The 20,902-nt window shown below is 38.6% G+C and overlaps 1 protein-coding gene across 1 annotated transcript in view; it reads left to right on the top strand.

The window, feature by feature from the left end:
• Nucleotides 1–20,902, top strand: part of CTNNA3 (catenin alpha 3) — a 1,652,440-nt gene that overhangs the window by 105,142 nt on the left and 1,526,396 nt on the right. Inside the window, exon 3 of the mRNA XM_060092416.1 lies at nt 1,928–2,094. Coding sequence (XP_059948399.1) covers nt 1,928–2,094 — 167 coding nt within the window. The remainder of the gene's footprint in view (nt 1–1,927; nt 2,095–20,902) is intronic.

The following is a 20,902-nucleotide window of genomic DNA, read 5'->3' on the forward strand; positions in this document are numbered from 1 at the left end:
CGCTTTGCCCTCCGCACCCCTGTTGCTGTGCTCTCCTCCGTGGCTCTGAAGCTTCCCCCTCCGCCACCTGCAGTCTCCACCCGCGAAGGGCCTTCCTAGTGTGTGGCAACCTTTCCTCCTTCACGGCTCCCTCCCAGAGGTGCAGGTCCCGTCCCTATCCTTCTGTCTCTGTTTGTTCTTTTTTCTTTTGCCCTACCCAGGTACGTGGGGAGTTTCTTGCCTTTTGGGAGGTTTGAGGTCTTCTGCCAGAGTTCAGTGGGTGTTCTATAGGAGCAGTTCCACGTGTAGATGTATTTCTGATGTATCTGTGGGGAGGAAGGTGATCACGTTTCACTCTTCCACCATCTTCTCAATTCTCCTCTTTTCTTTTTATTGTATCTGTATGAGATGATGAATGTTAGCTGAACCTACTGTGATAATTACTTCACAATATGTATAAATTAAACCATCATGCTGTATGCCTTAAACTTATACAGTGATGTATGCCAATTATTTCTCAACATACTGGAAAAAGAACTTACTAAAAAAGGGGGGGCCTGGTAAAATAAGTTGTAGTATATCAATAAAAAGTAACTTTATTAAAGCATTAAAAAGAATGACAATACCAGCTAATTAAGTCTTTAACTAAGTTCCAACCACTGCTCTCATTTAATCTTCATAAAAATTTTAGGTATTATTATTAGCTCCATTTACAGTGGAGAAAAATGAAACATAAAGAGGCTAAGTGGCTCCTGCCCACACTGTTAAGTTCTTTGCTCTATTGCCTCGTGGTCATCTGTATCCCAATGTGAAAAGAAAATAAGTTGATAAGTGAAAAGAACAAATTGTAGAAAGTTTTTAGTATAATACTGTTTGTGAGAAGAATCTATATCTTCTATATGTTCCTTTTATAACATATAATACCTATCTATGTTTTCTCTTGACATAAAATCTTTCAAATATATGAATGTATATGAATATATGTGAATATACTAATAAAACATAATATGAATTTATAAGTGTACATGTATACATATGCCCCCACATAATACATACATTCATAAAAAATTTCTGGATAGATATACAAGAAGTTAATGGATGTTTTTGGGATTAGTATGGAGACAAAAAAAATTGCACTCTATACTCTTTAGTATGGTGAATTATTTAAAAGTAGTGAGTCACATATTGTTTTCATAATAAAAGTAAGTTTAAATTGAAAAATTTAAAAAATAATGGATGTGGTAAATCTTTAACAATTATGTTACTGGAGTGGGGTAAATAGGGACTTTTGCTTGTCATTTTATACCTTTCTGAACTGTGAACTTTGGAAAATAAATAAGTACCTGTTACTTTTATAATAAAACATTTTAAATGGAAAAAACCTTAAAAATAGTGACTATTTCTGTAACAAGTACTATGAAAGATTATTTTTGTGACTAAGTGTAGGGTATAGTTTGTTCATTATATTGACAGTTTAGAATAAATCTGCCTATGTTAAACTTTTATCAGAGATCTGCTGTCTTACTGTCTTAAAGGCTAGCTCTTTTCTAGCATCCATTGAATTTGAAAGTAACTCAGTGAAGATTTACCTTATTTTTATAAACAAGATTGTTTCCGATTGAAGTCTTAGTAATGAAACCTTTCACAGCAAATGAGATTCAGCAAATGCAGAAGTTGACAGCAATTTTATTAGATGCTGCTAGTCAATTGAGCACAATTTTCTTGTGGGAAAATGGTATCCCGCTTCTTAAACTCCAGAGCGTTTATCAAAAACAAATGTCAGTTTGAAACTGCATTGTTTATTAAGAGACGATGTTCTAGTGCCAAGTGACAGTATTTTAATATTATCCTTAGTCATGGAATGTACTTGGAATTAGGTTGGATGATAAATGCTGCAACAGGCACAAGTGAAATTAAAGTATAATTTATTTGGGATTATGTGTTTCAGGTGAAGCTCTGAAAGTATCCGCTGAGAGATTTGCAGATGATCCCTGTTATCTCCCAAAAAGGGAGGCTGTGGTTCAAGCTGCCCGTGCCTTGTTGGCTGCAGTTACCAGACTCCTTATCCTCGCAGATATGATTGATGTCATGTGTCTCTTGCAGCACGTGTCAGCTGTAAGTAAAAGATGGCTTAGTTTACCTTGGCATTGTTCTCACTTATAATTCCATTTTCTGAACCTGGCATCAATCCAAGTGCATCCCGACCTCACTCACATTTCTTAATGTCACCCATCAGAAGATGACTGGATTGGGTTGTGAAACTAATGCATACTTGACAAGAATGAAGCCAGAAGTTAGTCTTAAAGCCAGTGGGAGACTGAAAAACAGAAGATGACTTACTGATAAGGAAATGGCTAGGAGAAAGTTCTAGGCTTTTGACCATTTAAATTATTATGCCCTATATAAATATATAAATAAATATATAGTAACAATTATATAGATAATATAGAAAACAAATATGTAAATATAAATAATTTGAGAACGAGAAACTTTAAAGCTTAAGGCATGTGGAAGCTTATCCTAGTTTGTATATGAAAACTACTTTGCCAGCTCCTCTTGATCTAAGATAAACAGTGCATGTTTGCAGGTAGTCTGTGTTGTCTGTAGTAATCCATTATGAAAATGTATAAGTGGATTTAATAAAAGTAAAGAATATATTTTAACTAGGAGAGACTACAAAGGCAGCAAGATATCTTGTTTGTTTTATTTTGTTAGACAAAACCATTTAGCAGAAGCTTAGTAGAAGGAGAATTTTATTTCAGCCTTTTTCACTTTCTTAATTTATTTAGTTTGACCAAGTCATTAATAGTGTCTAGATGAAAAGGTTGCAAAGAACCCTTTGGAGTCACTGCTCTTTCTCCTACTTTAAATAGGACCCTTGCTTTTCTATTCATAAATACATCTGCATTTTCATAAAGGCACTTGATGACTGTAGTATCACTACGTTATTAGGCAAATGATGACCTTGTCTGATTGACCTTCTTGTCAAAATCATTTTCTCTAATTGCTAAGCTAAACCTTTTTTTAAAAATCTTTCTCTTACTTACTAATGTTTGTTTTAACCCTAAAGTAGAGTGACCTTTCCTTTATACTTTCAGATTCCTTTTCTTTTGATAGTTTTATTACTGCAAAAAGGCAATTTGGCACCTTTTTGTTGTAGCTGTTGTTTAAGTAGCTTTTCAGGAAAGGGATTAGTTCTCATCACTAGCAACTATCTACCAATAGATTTGTATGTGAGATATTTGAACAATGTTTTTGTTACTTGGCTACTGGCTTGTTGGATACCTTAAACAAATCCCTGAAAATTTCTGAGATTCATTTTTATATGTGAATATAGACACTAATAAATGCTATAACCAGAAGAGAGCATGAAAGATTAAATGCCAGGCAATTCCTAGTTCCGATGACCCTGTATTTCCTATGTTTTAACTATAGATTTGTTGGGATAGGCAGAATGAAAGGCTTTGGTAAGGTGAAAATTACTGCCTTTATAATCAATTAGGAGGTAACTGTATATATATAAGACCACAAGCACCTTCACTACCTTTTTAATTGAGTGGCACTAACTACTAGGCACAGTGCTAGGTAATGCACATACATCATATCATTCAGATGAAGCAGGAGGTAATTGTAGATCAAAGAAAATCAAAGTACTGTTTTTGCAATAAAAATTATACTTAATAGTTATTGAATTTTTATAATGAGCCAAGAAATGTGAGGGATTATCTCCTTTAATTCAACCTCACAACAGCCGAGTGATTACAATTCCTATTTTATACATGAAAAAAAAAAAACAAAACCTGAGGCACATCGAATTTAAGAAGCTTGCTCAAGGTGATAGGATAAAAACAACTTTTGGAACTTAGTACCCCAGGGGTTAGAACAGCTTTTACTATAAAGAGCTTTCAGAAATGTTTAGACAAGTTCATGGGCCTATAACAGATTCTTAAGGGAATTTAGGTATGTCAGGGGGAGGAGGCATTATTAATTCTAGCTATTCTTTCCCACATATATTGGTTCCTCATCAGAGCCTGAACTTGGGCTAGATCATTTAAATCACTTATAAGTATTTGTAATACAACACTGATATTCCACCTATGAAAAAGGGAAGACCTTTGTGGTAAATTGTGATAGTTTTTTATTGTTTCATCCTTATAAAAATTTATATTTGAATTGTATTATTAAACTCAATTCTTTCAAGGTTTCACATAGAATGAAGGCAAATTGAAAAAATTTTTTGGAGATTAAGATTAGAATTATTTAGCCCAATATTCCCCTAAAAGTATTCTGCAGAACCTGTCTTATAAATATGCAACATGAAAAAAAGTTTTTATTATGGTCAATGCTGCACACTGAAATTCCCTTTGAATGTTTTTGATGCACATTAGCATTAAAGTTGGTGAGAAATATTGAAGCAAAGAAACTTGATTAACTTTGCTTAACCCAGAGTTTCCCAAATTTCTTGACCCAAGAACTCTTCTATAATCTACTAATCCTGGAACATTCTCAGACCATACATTGGAATATAGTGGCTTAGAATATTTTTAATGTTTATGGTTCTATTAAATTTCTACTTAGAATGAAAAAATCGTAGTGGAGAAACTTCAGTGCCCTTCTACTCTAGTATCTTACTGAAGTAGATAGACTCTCCTACAATATGCGATACACACAAATGTCTAACAATATATGCGATCACTTACTGTGATAGCAATCTCAATTCTGTGAGACAGTAAAGCAGATAGTGGATAATTCTAATTGCTGAACACACTTTTCTCAAACTGAGCTTAAAGCTGCATCCCTGCTATTTCCATTCACTGCTTCTAGTTTACTTTCTGGAGAAACACAGAATCAAGGCAATAGGAAAATGCATTTTTCAAGTAACTGATGGTTACTCTTAGGACTTACATATGTCTTCTCTTATTTAAGCTAAAAATTTCTTGACCTTTGAACATTCCTTATATGACAGTTTCAGACTACTCTGGATACTCTAGAATTTCCATGTCTTGTATGATCTTGTTTCAGTCTTTTTTTTTTTTAACATCTTTATTGGAGTATAATTGCTTTACAGTGGTGTGTTAGTTTCTGCTTTATAACGAAGTGAATCAACTATACATATACATATATCCCCATATCTCCTCCCTCTTGCGTCTCCCTCCCATCGTCCTTATTCCATCTCTCTAGGTGGTCACAAAGCACCGACCTGATCTCCCTGTGCCATGCAGCTGCTTCCCACTAGCTATCCATTTTACATTTGGTAGTGTATATATGTCCATGCCACTCTCTCACTTTGTCTGAGCTTACACTTGCCCCTCCCCGTGTCCTCAAGTCCATTCTCTACGTCTGCGTCTTTATTCCTGTCCTGCACCTAGGTTCTTCAGAACCATTTTTCTTTTTTTTTTTAGATTCCATATATATGTGTTAGCATACGGTATTTGTTTTTCTCTTTCTGACTTATTTCACTCTGTATGACAGACCCTAGGTCCATCCACCTCACTACAAATAACTCAGTTTTGTTTCTTTTTATGGCTGAGTAATATTCCATTGTATATATGTGCCACATCTTCTTTACCCATTCATCTGTCGATGGACACTTAGGTTGCTTCCATGTCCTGGCTATTGTAAATAGAGCTGCAATGAACATTGTGGTACATGGCTCTTTTTGAATTATGGTTTTCTCAGGGTATATGCCCAATAGTGGGAATGCTGGGTCGTATGGAAGTTCTATTTTTAGTTTTTTAAGGAACCTCCATACTGTTCTCCATAGTGGCTGTATAAATTTACATTCCCACCAACAATGCAAGAGGGTTCCCTTTTCTCCATACCCTCTCCAGCATTTATTGTTTCTAGATTTTTTGATGATGGCCATTCTGACTGGTGTGAGGTGATACCTCATTGTAGTTTTGATTTGCATTTCTCTAATGATTAGTGATGTTGAGCATCCTTTCATGTGTTTGTTGGCAATCTGTATACCTTCTTTGGAGAAATGTCTATTTAGGTCTTCTGCCCATTTTTGGATTGGGTTGTTTGTTTTTTTGTTATTGAGCTGCATGAGCTGCTTGTAAATCTTGGAGATTAATCCTTTGTCAGTTGCTTCATTTGCAAATATTTTCTCCCATTCTGAGGGTTGTCTTTTGGTCTTGTTTATGGCTTCCTTCACTGTGCAAAAGCTTTTAAGTTTTTTGATGTAGTTTAACACTGTAAGCAGATTTGTTTTATGGTTTAAGTTTGAAAACTTCAGTGTCTGGACTCCCTGGGTGTCTGCTTGTGCTGCTGTCATTTTATTATGCGCATGGTGTCTTGTCTTCTCATGTGAATGGCTATCTTTGTATATTAAATGTTACCTCTTCTGGAGCTTATATCAGGAAATTCCACAGTGTTTTGTTAGCTCTTTGATGTTTTTAACATGAAGTATTTTATATTTCATCAAATTTTGTTAGTTTTCTTTAGCAGAGGGTTGAATTCTGGCTTACTAATTTGCTAATATAAGAATACAAAATCCCCCAAATCATCTCTGTAAATCCTTTCCTATGCATATTCTAGATAGGTAACTGCCATAAAATGTTGAAATCAAAACATCTTGAAATAAAAACAAATGCTTTCATGTGAACATTCCATATTATACTTGGACAGTTACCTCCCTGATTAATGTCCAGTATTATCTTACCTATTATGATAGCCTTGTCATTCTGTTGGTTCTTACTGATTTTGTGAGCAATAAAAACATCCAAGTCTCTGAACTCAGACTACTTTTAATCTAGATCTTCCTCCTCTGATACTAGTTTTATTTTTTAAATGTAAAGGGTGATGTTATATTTATATTCATTGCATTTTATCTTCTTTTTTTATTTTCTTTTATTTTTTATTAGTTTCTGCTTTATAACAAAGTGAATCAATCATACATATACATCTGTTCCCACATCCCTTCCCTCATGCATCTCCCTCCCTCCCACCCTCCCCATCCCACCCCTCCAGGCGGTCACAAAGCACCGAGCTGATCTCCCTGTGCTCTGCGGCTGCTTCCCACTATCTATCTACCTTACGTTTGGTAGCGTATATATGTCCATACCTCTCTTTTGCTTTGTCACAGCTTACCCTTCCCCCTCCCCATATCCTCAAGTCCATTCTCAAGTAGGTCTGTGTCTTTATTCCCGTTTAACCCCTAGGTTCTTCATGATATATTCTTTTTTAAAATTCCATATATATGTGTTAGCATACGGTATTTGTCTTTCTCTTTCTGACTTACTTCACTCTGTAGGACAGACTCTAGGTCTATCCACCTCATTACAAATAGCTCAGTTTCGTTTCTTTTTATGGTTGAGTAATATTCCATTGTATATATGTGCCACATCTTCTTTATCCATTCATCCGATGATGGACACTTAGGTTGTTTCCAGCTCCGGGCTATTGTGAATAGAGCTGCAATGAACATTTTGGTACATGTCTCTTTTTGAATTATGGTTTTCTCAGGGTATATGCCTAGTAGTGGGATTGCTGGATCATATGGTAGTTCTATTTTTAGTTTTTAAAGGAACCTCCATACTGTTCTCCATAGTGGCTGTACCAATTCACATTCCCCCCAGCAGTGCAAGATGTTCCCTTTTCTCCACAACCTCTCCAGCATTTATTGTTTCTAGATTTCTTGATGATGGCCATTCTGACCGGTGTGAGATGATATCTCATTGTAGTTTTGATTTGCATTTCTCTAATGATTAATGATGTTGAGCATTCTTTCATGTGTTTGTTGGCAGTCTGTATATCTTCTTTGGAGAAATGCCTATTTAAGTCTTCTGCCCATTTTTGGATTAGGTTGTTTGTTTTTTTGCTATTGAGCTGCATGAGCTGTTTATAAATTTTGGAGATTAATCCTTTGTCAGTTGCTTCATTTGCAAATATTTTCTCCCATTCTGAAGGTTGTCTTTTGGTCTTGTTTATGGTTTCCTTTGCTGTGCAAAAGCTTTTCAGTTTCATTAGGTCCCATTTGTTTATCTTTGTTTTTATTTCCATTTCTCTAGGAGGTGGGTCCAAAAGGATCTTGCTGTGATTTATGTCATAGAGTGTTCTGCCTATGTTTTCCTCTAAGAGTTTGGTAGTTTCTGGCCTTACATTTAGGTCTTTAATCCATTTTGAGCTTATTTTTGTGTATGGTGTTAGGGAATGATCTAATCTCATACTTTTACATGTCCCTGTCCAGTTTTCCCAGCGCCACTTATGGAAGAGGCTGTCCTTTCTCCACTGTATATTCTTGCCTCCTTTATCAAAGATAAGTTGACCATATGTGCATGGGTTTATCTCTGGGCTTTCTATCCTGTTCCATTGATCTATCTTTCTGTTTTTGTGCCAGTACCACACTGTCTTGATTACTGTGGCTTTGTAGTATAGTCTGAAGTCAGGGAGCCTGATTCCTCCAGCTCCGTTTTTCGTTCTCAAGATTGCTTTGGCTATTCGGGGTCTTTTGTTTTTCCAAACAAATTTTGAAATTTTTTGTTCTAGTTCTGTGAAAAATGCCAGTGGTAGTTTGATAGGGATTGCATTGAATCTGTAGATTGCTTTGGGTAGTAGAGTCATTTTCACAATATTGATTCTTCCAATCCAGGAGCATGGTATATCTCTCCATCTATTTGTATCATCTTTCATTTCTTTCATCAGTGTCTTATAATTTTCTGCATACAGGTCTTTTGTCTCCTTCGGTAGGTTTATTCCTAGATATTTTATTCTTTTGGTTGCAATGGTAAATGGGAGTGTTTTCTTGATTTCATTTTCAGATTTTTCATCATTAGTGTACAGGAATGCCAGAGATTTCTGTGCATTAATTTTGTATCCTGCTACTTTACCAAATTCATTGATTAGCTCTACTAGTTTTCTGGTAGCATCTTTAGGATTCTCTATGTATAGTATCATGTCATCTGCAAACAGTGACAGCTTTACTTCTTCTTTTCCGATTTGGATTCCTTTTATTTCCTTTTCTTCTCTGATTGCTGTGGCTAAAACTTCCAAGACTAAGTTGAATAAGAGTGGTGAGAGTGGGCAGCCTTGTCTTGTTCCTGATCTTAGTGGAAATGGTTTCAGTTTTTCACCATTGAGGACGATGTTGGCTGTGAGTTTGTCATATATGGCCTTTATTATGTTGAGGAAAGTTCCCTCTATGCCTACTTTCTGCAGGGTTTTTTATCATAAATGGGTGTTGAATTTTGTCAAAAGCTTTCTCTGCATCTATTGAGATGATCATATGGTTTTTCTCCTTCAACTTGTTAATATGGTGTTTCACATTGATTGATTTGCGTATATTGAAGAATCCTTGCATTCCTGGAATAAACCCCACTTGATCATGGTGTATGATCCTTTTAATGTGCTGTTGGATTCTGTTTGCTAGTATTTTGTTGAAGATTTTTGCATCTCTGTTCATCAGTGATATTGGCCTGTAGTTTTCTTTCTTTGTCACATCCTTGCCTGGTTTTGGTATCAAGGTGATAGTGGCCTCATAGAATGAGTTTGGGAGTGTTCCTTCCTCTGAAATTGTTTGGAAGAGTTTGAGAAGGATGGGTGTTAGCTCTTCTCTAAATGTTTGATAGAATTCGCCTGTGAAGCCATGTGGTCCTGGGCTTTTGTTTGTTGGAAGATTTTTAATCACAGTTTCAATTTCAGTGCTTGTGATTGGTCTATTCATATTTTCTATTTCTTCCTGATTCAGTCTTGGCAGGTTGTGCATTTCTAAGAATTTGTCCATTTCTTCCAGGTTGTCCATTTTATTGGCATAGAGTTGCTTGTAGTAATCTCTCATGATCTTTTGTATTTCTGCAGTGTCAGTTGTTACTTCTCCTTTTTCATTTCTAATTCTGTTGATTTGAGTCCTCTCCCTTTTTTTCTTGATGAGTCTGGCTAATGGTTTGTCTATTTTGTTTATCTTCTCAAAAACCAGCTTTTAGTTTTATTGATCTTTGCTATTGTTTCCTTCATTTCTTTTTCATTTATTTCTGATCTGATCTTTATGATTTCTTTCCTTCTGCTAGCTTTGGGGGTTTTTTGTTCTTCTTTCTCTAATTGCTTTAGGTGCAGGGTCAGGTTGTTTGCTCGAGATGTTTCCTGTTTTTTAAGGTGGGATTGTACTGCTATAAACTTCCCCCTTAGGACTGCTTTTGCTGCTTCCCTAGGTTATGAGTCATCGTGTCTCCATTGTCATGTGTTTCTAGGTATTTTTTAATTTCCTCTTTGATTTCTTCAGTGATCATTTCGTTATTGAGTAGTGTATTGTTTAGCCTCCATGTGTTTGTATTTTTTACAGATCTTTTCCTGTAATTGATGTCTAGTCTCATAGCATTGTGGTCGGAAAAGATACTTGATACAATTTCAATTTTCTTAAATTTACCAAGCCTTGATTTGTGACCCAAGATATGATCTATCCTGGAGAATGTTCCATGAGCACTTGAGAAAAATGTGTATTCTGTTGTTTTTGGATGGAATGTCCTATAAATATCAATTAAGTCCATCTTGCTTAATGTATCATTTAAAGCCTGTGTTTCCTTATTTATTTTCATTTTGGATGATCTGTCCATTGGTGAAAGTGGGGTGTTAAAGTCCCCTACTATGAGTGTGTTACTGTCGATTTCCCCTTTTATGGCTGTTAGTATTTGCCTTATGTATTGAGGTGCTCCTATGTTGGGTGCATAAATATTTACAATTGTTATATCTTCTTCTTGGATCAATCCCTTGATCATTATGTAGTGTCCTTTGTCTCTTCTAGTAGTCTTTATTTTAAAGTCTATTTTGTCTGATATAAGAATTGCTACTCCAGCTTTCTTTTGATTTCCATTTGCATGCAATATCTTTTTACATCCCCTTACTTCCAATCTGTATGTGTCTCTAAGTCTGAAGTGGGTCTCTTGTAGACAGCATATACATGGATCTTGTTTTTGTATCCATTCAGCCAGTCTGTGTCTTTTGGTGGGAGCATTTAGTCCATTTACATTTAAGGTAATTATTGATATGTATGTTCCGATTCCCATTTCCTTAATTGCTTTGGGTTCGTTATTGTAGGTGTATTCCTTCTGTTGTGTTTCTTGCCTAGAGAAGTTCCTTTAGCATTTGTTGTAAAGCTGGTTTCGTGGTGCTGAACTCTCTCAGCTTTTGCTTGTCTGTAAACGTTTTAATTTCTCCATCAAATCTGAATGAGATCCTTGCTGGGTAAAGTAATCTTGGTTGCAGGTTTCTCTCCTTCATCACTTTAATTATGTCCCGCCACTCCCTTCTGGCTTGTAGAGTTTCTGCTGAGAGATCAGCTGTTAACCTGATGGGGATTCCCTTGTTTGTTATTTGTTTTTTTTCCCTTGCTGCTTTTAATATGATTTCTTTGTGTTTAATTTTTGACAGTTTGATTAATATGTGTCTTGGCGTATTTCTCCTTGGATTTATTCTGTATGGGACTCTCTGTGCCTCCTGGACTTAACCATTTCCTTTCCCATATTAGGGAAGTTTTCAACTATAATCTCTTTAAATATTTTCTCAGTCCCTTTCTTTTTCTCTTCTTCTTCTGGAACCCCTACAATTCGAATGTTGGTGCGTTTAATGTTGTTCCAGAGGTCTCTGAGACTGTCCTCTGTTATTTTCATTCTTTTTTCTTTATTTTGCTCTGCATCAGTTATTTCCACTATTTTATCTTCCAGGTCACTTATCTGTTCTTCTGCCTCAGTTATTCTGCTATTGATCCCATCTAGGGTATTTTTCATTTCATTTATTGTGTTTTTAATTGATGCTTGATTCATCTTTAGTTCTTCTAGGTCCTTGTTAACTGTTTCTTGCATTTTGTCTATTCTATTTCCAAGATTTTGGATCTTGGAAATAGAATCTTGGATCATCTTTACTATCATTATTCTGAATTCTTTTTCAGGTAGACTGCCTATTACCTCTTCATTTGTTAGGTCTGGTAGCTTTTTATCTTTCTCCTTCACCTGCTTTGTGTTTTTCTGTCTTCTCATTTTGCTTATGTTACTGTGTTTGGGGTCTCCTTTTTGCAGGCTGCAGATTCGTAGTTCCTATTGTTTTTGGTGTCTGTCCCCAGTGGCTAAGGTTGTTTCAGTAGGTTGTGTAGGCTTCCTGGTTGGGGGGGACTAGAGCCTGTGTTCTGGTGGTTGAGGCTCGATCTTGTCTTTCTGGTGGACAGGTCCACGTCTGGTGGTGTGTTTTGGGGTGCCTGTCACCTTATTATGTTTTTAGGCAGCCTCTCTCTTAATTGGTGGGGTTGTGTTCCTGCCTTGCTGGTTGCTTGGCATAGGGTGACCAGCACTGTAATTTGCTGGTCGTTGACTGAAGCTGGGTGCTGGTGTTGAGATGGAGATCTCTGGGAGATTTTCGCTGCTTGATATTATGTGGAGCTGGGAGGTCTCTTGTGGACCCGTGTCCTGAAGTTGGCTCTCCCACTTCAGAGGCACAGCACTGACTCCTGGCTGCAGCTCCAAGAACCTTTCATCTACCCAGCTCAGAATAAAAGGGAGAAAAAGTAGAAAGAAAGAATTAGTAGAAGAAAGAAAGAGAGAGAGAAAGAAAGGAAGAAGGAACGAAAGGAAGGAAGGAAGAAAGAAAGAAAGGAGGGAGGGACGGAGGAAGGATGGAAAGAAAGAAAGGAGGGAGAGAGGGAGGAATGAAAGCAAAAGGAAGAGTGAATGGAAGAAGGGAGGGAGGGAGAGAGGAAGGCAAGAAAGAAAGAAAGAAAGAAAGAAAGAAAGAAAGACAGGAGGGAGGGGGGAGGAAGGAAAGAAAAAGAAAGTGAAAGGAAGAGGGGTGGGAGGGAGGGAGGAAGGAAAGAAAATGAAAGTGAAAGGAAGAGGGGTGGGAGGGAGAGAGGAAGGAAAGAAAGACAGGAGGGAGGGAGGAATGAAAGGAAAAGAAAGAGTGAAAGGAAGAAGGGAGGGAGGGAATGAGGAAGGAAAGAAAGAGAGAAAGAAGGAAAGGAGGGGCGGAGGGAGGGAGGGAGGGAGGAAGGGAAGGTAGGAAAAAAAGAAAGAGCAGGTAAAGTAAAATAGAATAAAGTATGAAATATAGTAGCGTTATTAAAATTAGAAAGTAATTATTAAAAAAAAACAAAAACAAAAAAAAAAAACGGACCGATAGAACCCTGGGACATATGGTGGAAGCAAAGCTATACAGAGAGAATCTTACACAGAAGATACACATACACATTCACAAAAAGAGAGCAGGGGGAAAAATCAAAAATCTTGCTCTCCAAGTCCACCTCCTCAATTTGGGATAATTCGTTGTAAAAAGAGGAAAAGGGGAGAAGTCTGAAATCTTGCTAAGTGCACCTCCTTAATTTGGGATAATTCGTTGTAAAAAGAGGAAAAGGGGGGAAAGTCTTAAATCTTGTCCTCAAAGTCCACTTCCTCTATTTGGGATGATTCGCTGTCCATTCATGCACTCCACAGACGCAGGGCACATCAAGTGGACTGTGGAGCTTTAATCCGCTGCCTCCGAGGCTGCACAGAGAGATTTCCCTGTCTCTTCTCTGCTCTCACAGATCCCGGGTCTCAGCCTTGGACCTGGCCCCGCCTCTGCGCGTAGGTCGCCGGAGGGCGTCCGTTCTTCACTCAGACAGGACGGGTTTAAAGGAGCCGCTGATGCGGGGGCTCTGGCTCACCCAGGCAGTGGGGGAGGGGGGGGCGCGCATTGTGGGGCGGGCCTGCGGTGGCAGAGGCCGGCGTGACGTTGCACCAGACCGAGGTGCTCCGTGCGCTTTCCCAGGAAAGCCGTCCCCGGGTTCCGGGACCCCGGCAGTGGCGGGGTGCACAGGCCCCCCGGAAGGCGGGGCGGACAGTGACCCGCGCTCGCACACAGGCCCCGCGGCGGCGGCAGCAGCAGCAGCCCCAGCGTCCCACGCCCGTCTCCGGGGTCCGCACCTTTAGCCGCGGCTCGCGCCTGTCTCCGGCGCTTCCCCAAGCAGCCCTCTTAATGCCCTCTCCTCGCGCACCAGGAAACAAAAGGGAAAAAAGTCTCTTGCCTCTTCGGCAGCTCCAGACCCTTTCCCCGGACTCCCTCTGGGCTAGCCGTGGTGCACTAACCCCTTCAGGCTCTCTTCCTGCCGCCAGCCCCAGTCCTCTCCCTGCGCTCCGACTGAAAGCCGATACCCGAGCCTCAGCTCCCAGCCCCGCCCGCCCTGGCGGCCGAGCAGGCAAGCCTCTCGGGCTGGTGTGTTCCTGAGGGCACCGATCCTCTGTGCCAGAATCTCTCCGCTTTGCCCTCCACACTCCTGTTGCTGTGCTCTCCTCCGCTACTCCGAAGCTTTCCCCCTCCGCCACCTGCAGTCTCTGCCCGAGAAGGGGCTTGTAGTGTGTGGAAACCTTTCCTCCTTCACGGCTCCCTCCCACTGGTGCAGGTCCCGTCCCTATCCTTTTGTCTCTGTTTATTCTTTTTTCTTTTGCCCTATCCAGGTATGTGGGGAGTTTCTTGCCTTTTGGGGGGTCTGAGGTCTTCTGTCAGCGTTCAGTAGGTGTTCTGTAGGAGTTGTTCCACGTGTAGATGAATTTCTGATGTATCTGTGGGGAGGAAGGCGATCTCCGCGTCTTACTCTTCCGCCATCTTCCCGGGGTCCGCATTTTATCTTCTTAGTTTTCTTTTTGTTATATCCATCCAGATCTTTTTGACTTTTGATTCATCTTCCCCTCCCAAATTGGTGTCATTTTCTTATTTCTTTAATAATTTATTCATTAAAAATTGTTTAATGATATAGCTTTCTTTTAGATAACATCAATCAAATATTAACATGTTTTGAATAAAGTTGTTGAAATGAGCTTCAAACTCGCTTCATTTGAATGAATAAACCATGTTTCTTTATTTTGTTCTCAAGTACTTTCTCAAAGGCCTTTCTGAAATCAAGATGTATTATCTGTGGCATCACAGATTTACCAGTCTTGTAGCCCCAGTTTTCAGGGAAATGAGGTTAGTTTGGCCTGACTTACTTTTAATAACCCCATAAGAGCTCTAAGTGACCATTGCTTGCTTGCTTTTATTCCTTTTCTATTTTTTTTGACCTTCATTTTTCAATTACTCACATCCTACTTACTTATGGTTATAAACCACTCATCTGCTGGGATCTCCTTGCCCTTAAGATCTAGATATAATTGGTTTGAACCCTCATTCCATGTCCTGTCAAGTACAATGTTCTCCCCAGGATTTCTGCAAATTTTCTTAGGGTCATCTCTGGCTCCAAGCTGTTGCTTCCACAGAATTACTTTAGGTTATGGATGGTCTTTCTACCGCTATTCTATAGTATGTTAATTCATACTTGGAAGATGACCCTTTTCCCCTTTAACACACACATATACAAACAAATACTCCTGCACAAGGCATGTTCATGTATATGGCAAATCTATTAGAAACTTGGAAGGTGGAAGGGAGGGGGTTCTGTAATGTAACAATATATTCTAAGTGGTTTCAATTTGTATATTAGAAATCTTCTAAATCCTTTGAAGCAACTTCATCTCATTGTCCTTCTACCTCCTTTCTCCCTACCTACTCTCCTTTGTTTTCCCTCACACCCCTAAGGAGTAAGATACTCTGTCAAGCCACTGTTGACTTGGCCTCTGCTCATTTGTGTCCTCAGATATCACTATGTCTCTTAAATTACATCTGAAGGTATTTTCCTCAATATAATCTGTTCCTTTCCTAAGAACTCTGTAGTCAACTCTCTCTCTCTCTCTCTCTTTCTCTATGTCTCTGTCTCTGTCTCTGTCTCTCTCTCTCTCACACACACACACACACACCATCCTATTGTAAAATAATCTATGTTTTTTGCGGGGAGGGCATCAACTTTGAAGATAAAGATTTCTTCTTCTGGACACACATTCTTCTTTCAAAAGCAGTGGCCTAATTTTTTATTTCTTTTCCTAGTTTTGAATATGATGGACAAAGACCTGCCTCTCCCCCAGTCTTATTATTTTATGCAAGCTTCTGCTCATTTTGGGCTTTCTCCCCCCAATAACACTCACAAAAATCCCTGCTACATTTTTTTTTTTTGGTATTTATTCTTTATTGCACAGTGTCAAAGAATTCCTCTGCTATCACAATGTTTTCTTAAGTGGCCTTACTCTTTTCTTCCTTATTATAATTTTTTTCTAAATAACAGAATTCTTCATCCCTATTGAGGTATATTTCCTTTTATAAGTCAGGTAAATGAGATATTACTCTACTTTTGATTGTTAGTCCATACCTATATATTTCCTGATTCCTTATCTTTATTAAATTATCCTCTTTCCACTGAGACTGTCCCAGAGATGCAATTATGATCAAACATTTATGAAGACGTAGGCTGAGATCACCTACTCATGCAAACATGATTCACTGAGTAACTCTCCATAGTATAAGTACTGCCAAACAACACAGAGTTAATATATAATTAAATATATCAAGGATTCCTGACTTGGCAGTTTTAAATGTGTCTAGTTTCTTAAGGAAGTACATGTTTTCCTCTGGGGGGAAATAAGTCCAAATCAAAGGTAAGAGAGGACAGAGAAAAAAAGCGATGATATTTCAGTATGTAATTAATTGTAGAAACTTGGAAAGGCAGTTTGGCTTTATTACCACCACTGTTCATAATTTTCTATGGGAATTCAAGTTTAAAAATTTCTCTCTGGTACTGTTCAAGTTTTTTTTTAACTTTTTTGTACTATTTATACATCTCAAGATTCCACATCCTATTTTATTGGCATATGAATTTTATAAGGGTCAGTTTTCTTTGAGAGAATGTTGGCTTGCATATCTGTTGCTTTCTTTGGGGGTCAGGGCAAGATGGACAGCAAAGATGGCTTTTGGCAGCAGGAGACCTTGCTTGAATCCTGGTTCTGTTGTTGATTAGCTGGGCGACTTTGGGAAAATTAAAAATCTGTGAGACTTAGTTTCTTCTTCTGAGCTATATGGATAATAAAACTTGCTCTGAATACTTAGGGGCCTTGTGAAGATTAAATGATATAATATATAAAATACCTGGTAAGAACTGGTGCAAATTTTCTTTCACCTTCCTTCCTTTCCTTGTCCTACCTTTTTCCACTATGGTACCTTGCTCCCATTTTTCGACTCTTGCAGTGCAATATTATCCTTATTCCTAAAAATGAAGGGAAATAAATTTGACTCCTGAGTTGAACTAAGTTCTCTGGCTTTTTCCATTATCATACCATAGCCAGTTTTATTCTTTTTTTATATGGGAATATTTGTCCCTTTGGATTGAAAAATAGACCGATGTCGTTATAGGAAATGGCACCTCTATTTAATAACTTTTTATGTCAAATACATATTTGACATTTGCTATAAGCATTGCTATAAAGCATTTGTATACTGAACAATAATTCTGAATATGATGAATATTCATAACATTGACAGAAAATCACACATTACAATAATGGTAACTGAGACTTTTTGATGCCACCTTCTATTGTTAAAATGCAGATATGTACCAGCAAAAGGGTTTCTAAATCTTATTTTTAAAAATATCAGCAGTTTATAAGGAGAGAAATTACTATATAGTTAAATTGCTGTTAGAAGCCAAGTATATTCTACAGAAGATTCTAGGCAAAATATGTAGAGAGATTTCAACATTTAAAGAAAAAACCAAGTCACAGGACTGGTATTAGATGGAATAGGAGAAATAAGAAATGGAGACAAATAGGACACAAATTGCTGGATTTGTGCTGAATTTCATACTGAAAACTTTAGAGACAAAGGAAATTTAAGCCATGTAAAAAATTTAACTTTTAAAAAGGACCTGCATCATTCCAGGTAGCTCGAGTTTCATTAATTAGTCCATATAGCAGACAGTTATTTTTTGTGTGCTTACCATGTGCCAGTCACCATAATATGTGCTAGAGAGTCAGATGTAGAAAATACACTACCATGGTCCTGTTCTCCTGGAATTATTGTGGAGGCATGATGGCAGTTATATCAAGGGAATGTTTTGAATGAATAGTGCAAGGCCAAGTTTGGAGAGTGAGTTAACTAGATAAAGAAAGTGGTGCGGGCAGAGAGCATTTTAATTGGAGGGAATAGTACATGCTTGAAGACCAGTAGTAGTTCTGAATGGCTGGGATGAAGGATGATTTTGTGGGAGGAACAAGAGTTGAAACTGCAGAGGTAGGCATAGACCTACTTGTGACAGGCCTATGTGCTAAGTTAAAAAGTTTGAACTTTTGTCTGAAAGCTAAGGGGGAACTATAAAAGATTTTAAGCAGGGAAATGATATAAGCAGATTTGAATTTTAAGACTATTATTCTGGTAGCTGTGGGCAAGGGGGCCAGAGTGGAGGCACAGATGCCAGTGATGAGGTGATGTAGTCATCTGGTTGTGAAATGAAGGTGTGGGGTGGGGAATGAATGATAAAAATGAGGGAGGAACAGTCTGCAATTTGGAAAGTGATTGGAATCTTTTCAGAGGAAAAGGGAAGCATCAAGCAACCTTCGAGGAATCTAGTTGGGCTTTGAGGACATTGGTCTGCTGTTTACATAGAGGAGAAGCAGTTTATGGATTTTATACATATTGGATTTGAGGTATGTATGAGAGATACTAGATATTGAAAGATATCTTTGGAACGAATAAGATTGGAAAGCCTCAAGAAGTAAGCATTAGGAGAAGCAATAGGTTTGTATGAGGTCACCTTGGGAAGGTTTATAGGGTGAACTTAAACCTTTGTTCACAAATCTTTGAGAACTTGTGGTTTGGTGGAATGCTCACTGAGTGATGAATCAGGTTTGTGTTCAGTCTTGCCTCAGTAGGGATATTTGGGATACCTTCTCACTGGAGTCCCTGTCCCTGCGGGTTTGTTCATAGTCCAGCACTCTAGCCTTTCTGAGGGGGCTCCCCAGAAAACTGGCTTTGTCTTGCCAGTCTTGGGGTTCTGATGGATCCATCAGAGTCTAGCCACCTGGTAGGGGGAAATGGAGGGGGTGGCTTAGACTGGTAAAGCACCACAGCTCCCTGCCCCCTCTGGCTCAGCACAGAGTAAGTAGACAAAAACTGCAGCTGCCTGTTTCTCCATAGGGAGTGAGAGTTAGTAGAAGCCCAGCTGTTTGGTGGGAGGTCTTCTCTTGTATAAAGCCAGTCCACAAAGTCTAGGAAAGGGGCCTGCTTTGTCGAATATGTAGACACCAACACAGAGAGCTAAGGAAAATGAAGAATCAGGCAAAGATGTTCCAAACAAAGGAATGAGATGAATCTCCAGAAACTGACCCTAATGAAACAGAGTTATATGATTTACCTGAGAGAGAATTCAAAATAACAGTCATAAAGATGCTCACTGAGGCCAAGAGAACAATGCATGAACACAGTGAGAATTTCAACAAAGAGCTAAAAAATATAATAAGTACGAAACAGAAATCATGGAGCTAAAGAACACAACAATTGAACTGAATAATTCAACAGCAGACTAGATCAAGCAGAAGACAGGATCAGTGAACTTGAATATAGGTCACTGGAAATAGTTTAGTCAGAGGAGCAAAAAGAAACAAATGAAGAGTGAAGATAGCTAAAGGATTTATTGAATACCATTAAACATTATGGGAGTATCAGCAGGAGAAAAGAGAGATAGAAAAAGAACCAGGAAGCTTATTCAAAGAAACAGTGGCTGGTAATACCCCAAATCTGGGGAAAGAAATGGCCATCCAGATCTAAGTAGCTCAAAAGATACTGAAAAACATGTACCCAAAGAAATCTATGCTGTACACATTATACAGTAGTAGCCATTATCTGTAGTTTTGCTTTCCTTGGTTTCAATTACCCATGGTCATCTGTGGTCCAAAAATATTAAATGGAAAATTCCAGAGATAAACAATTCATAAGTTTTAAATTGTATGCTGTTCTGTGTAGTGTGATGAAATCTCATACCATCCTACTCTGTCCTGTCTGGGACATGAATCATCTCTTTGTCCAGTGTATCCATGCTTTTTATGCTACCTGCCTGTTAGTATAAGAAAAAACATTATATATGTGGTTTGGTACTATCCATGATTTCAGATATCCCTGGGGGGTCTTGGAATGTATCCCTGCAATAAGGGCAGACTACTATAATCAAATTGTCAAAAGTCAAAGACAAAAAGGGAGTGAAAAACAACAAACAAGAGAAAAGCAACTTGTCACATACAAGGCAACCCCTATAAGGCTATCAATGGATTTTTCAGCAGAAACTTTGCAGGCCAGAGGCAGTGCTGAAAGAAAAAAACTGCCATCTAAGGATACTATACCCAGCAAAAATGATCTTCAAAAATGGCGCAATAAAGAATTTCCAAGGTTGTCAGGGTGGTACTGGGAGGGGAGGGAGAGTGCATGACAGGCGGCATCAGCCAGGGAGGCCTGGGAAGCTATGGTGTGGTCACTGTGAGCCAAATAGAGCCATGGCAATTACCATCCGGTCCCAGCTCCCTTGTGCAGTCCTGGCTGGTGGCTCAACCCAGTTGGCCTGTTGGCACCACAGCCTGTGGAGCCCGAGAACATCATAGTGAACATGGTGCTACTCAAGGCCAGGGAAGGTGTTTTTTTGTTTTTTGTTTTTGTCTTTGTTTTTTTTTTTACTAAAAAAAGAGTTTACCATACAAAAGCTGATGGAGTTCATCACCACTAGACTTGGCTTACAAGAATAGCTAAAGGGAGTACTTCAAGTTGAAATGAAAAGATTTGAAATAGCAACACTACAGCATAAGGAAGTATGAGACTCTGGTAATGGTAAATATATAGACAAATACAGAATACTGTATTATTGTAATGGTGGTAGGTAAATCACTTTTCATTCTAGTATAAAAGTTAAGAGAGGGCTTCCCTGGTGGCACAGTGGTTGAGAGTCTGCCTGCCGATGCAGGGGACACGGGATTGTACCCCGGTCTGGGAAGATCCCACATGCCATGGAGCGGCTAGGCCCGTGAGCCATGGCCGCTGAGCCTGCGTGTCTGGAGGCTGTGCTCTG

This window comes from Mesoplodon densirostris, chromosome 1 (assembly GCF_025265405.1).
Source record: "Mesoplodon densirostris isolate mMesDen1 chromosome 1, mMesDen1 primary haplotype, whole genome shotgun sequence".
Taxonomy (NCBI): domain Eukaryota; kingdom Metazoa; phylum Chordata; class Mammalia; order Artiodactyla; family Ziphiidae; genus Mesoplodon; species Mesoplodon densirostris.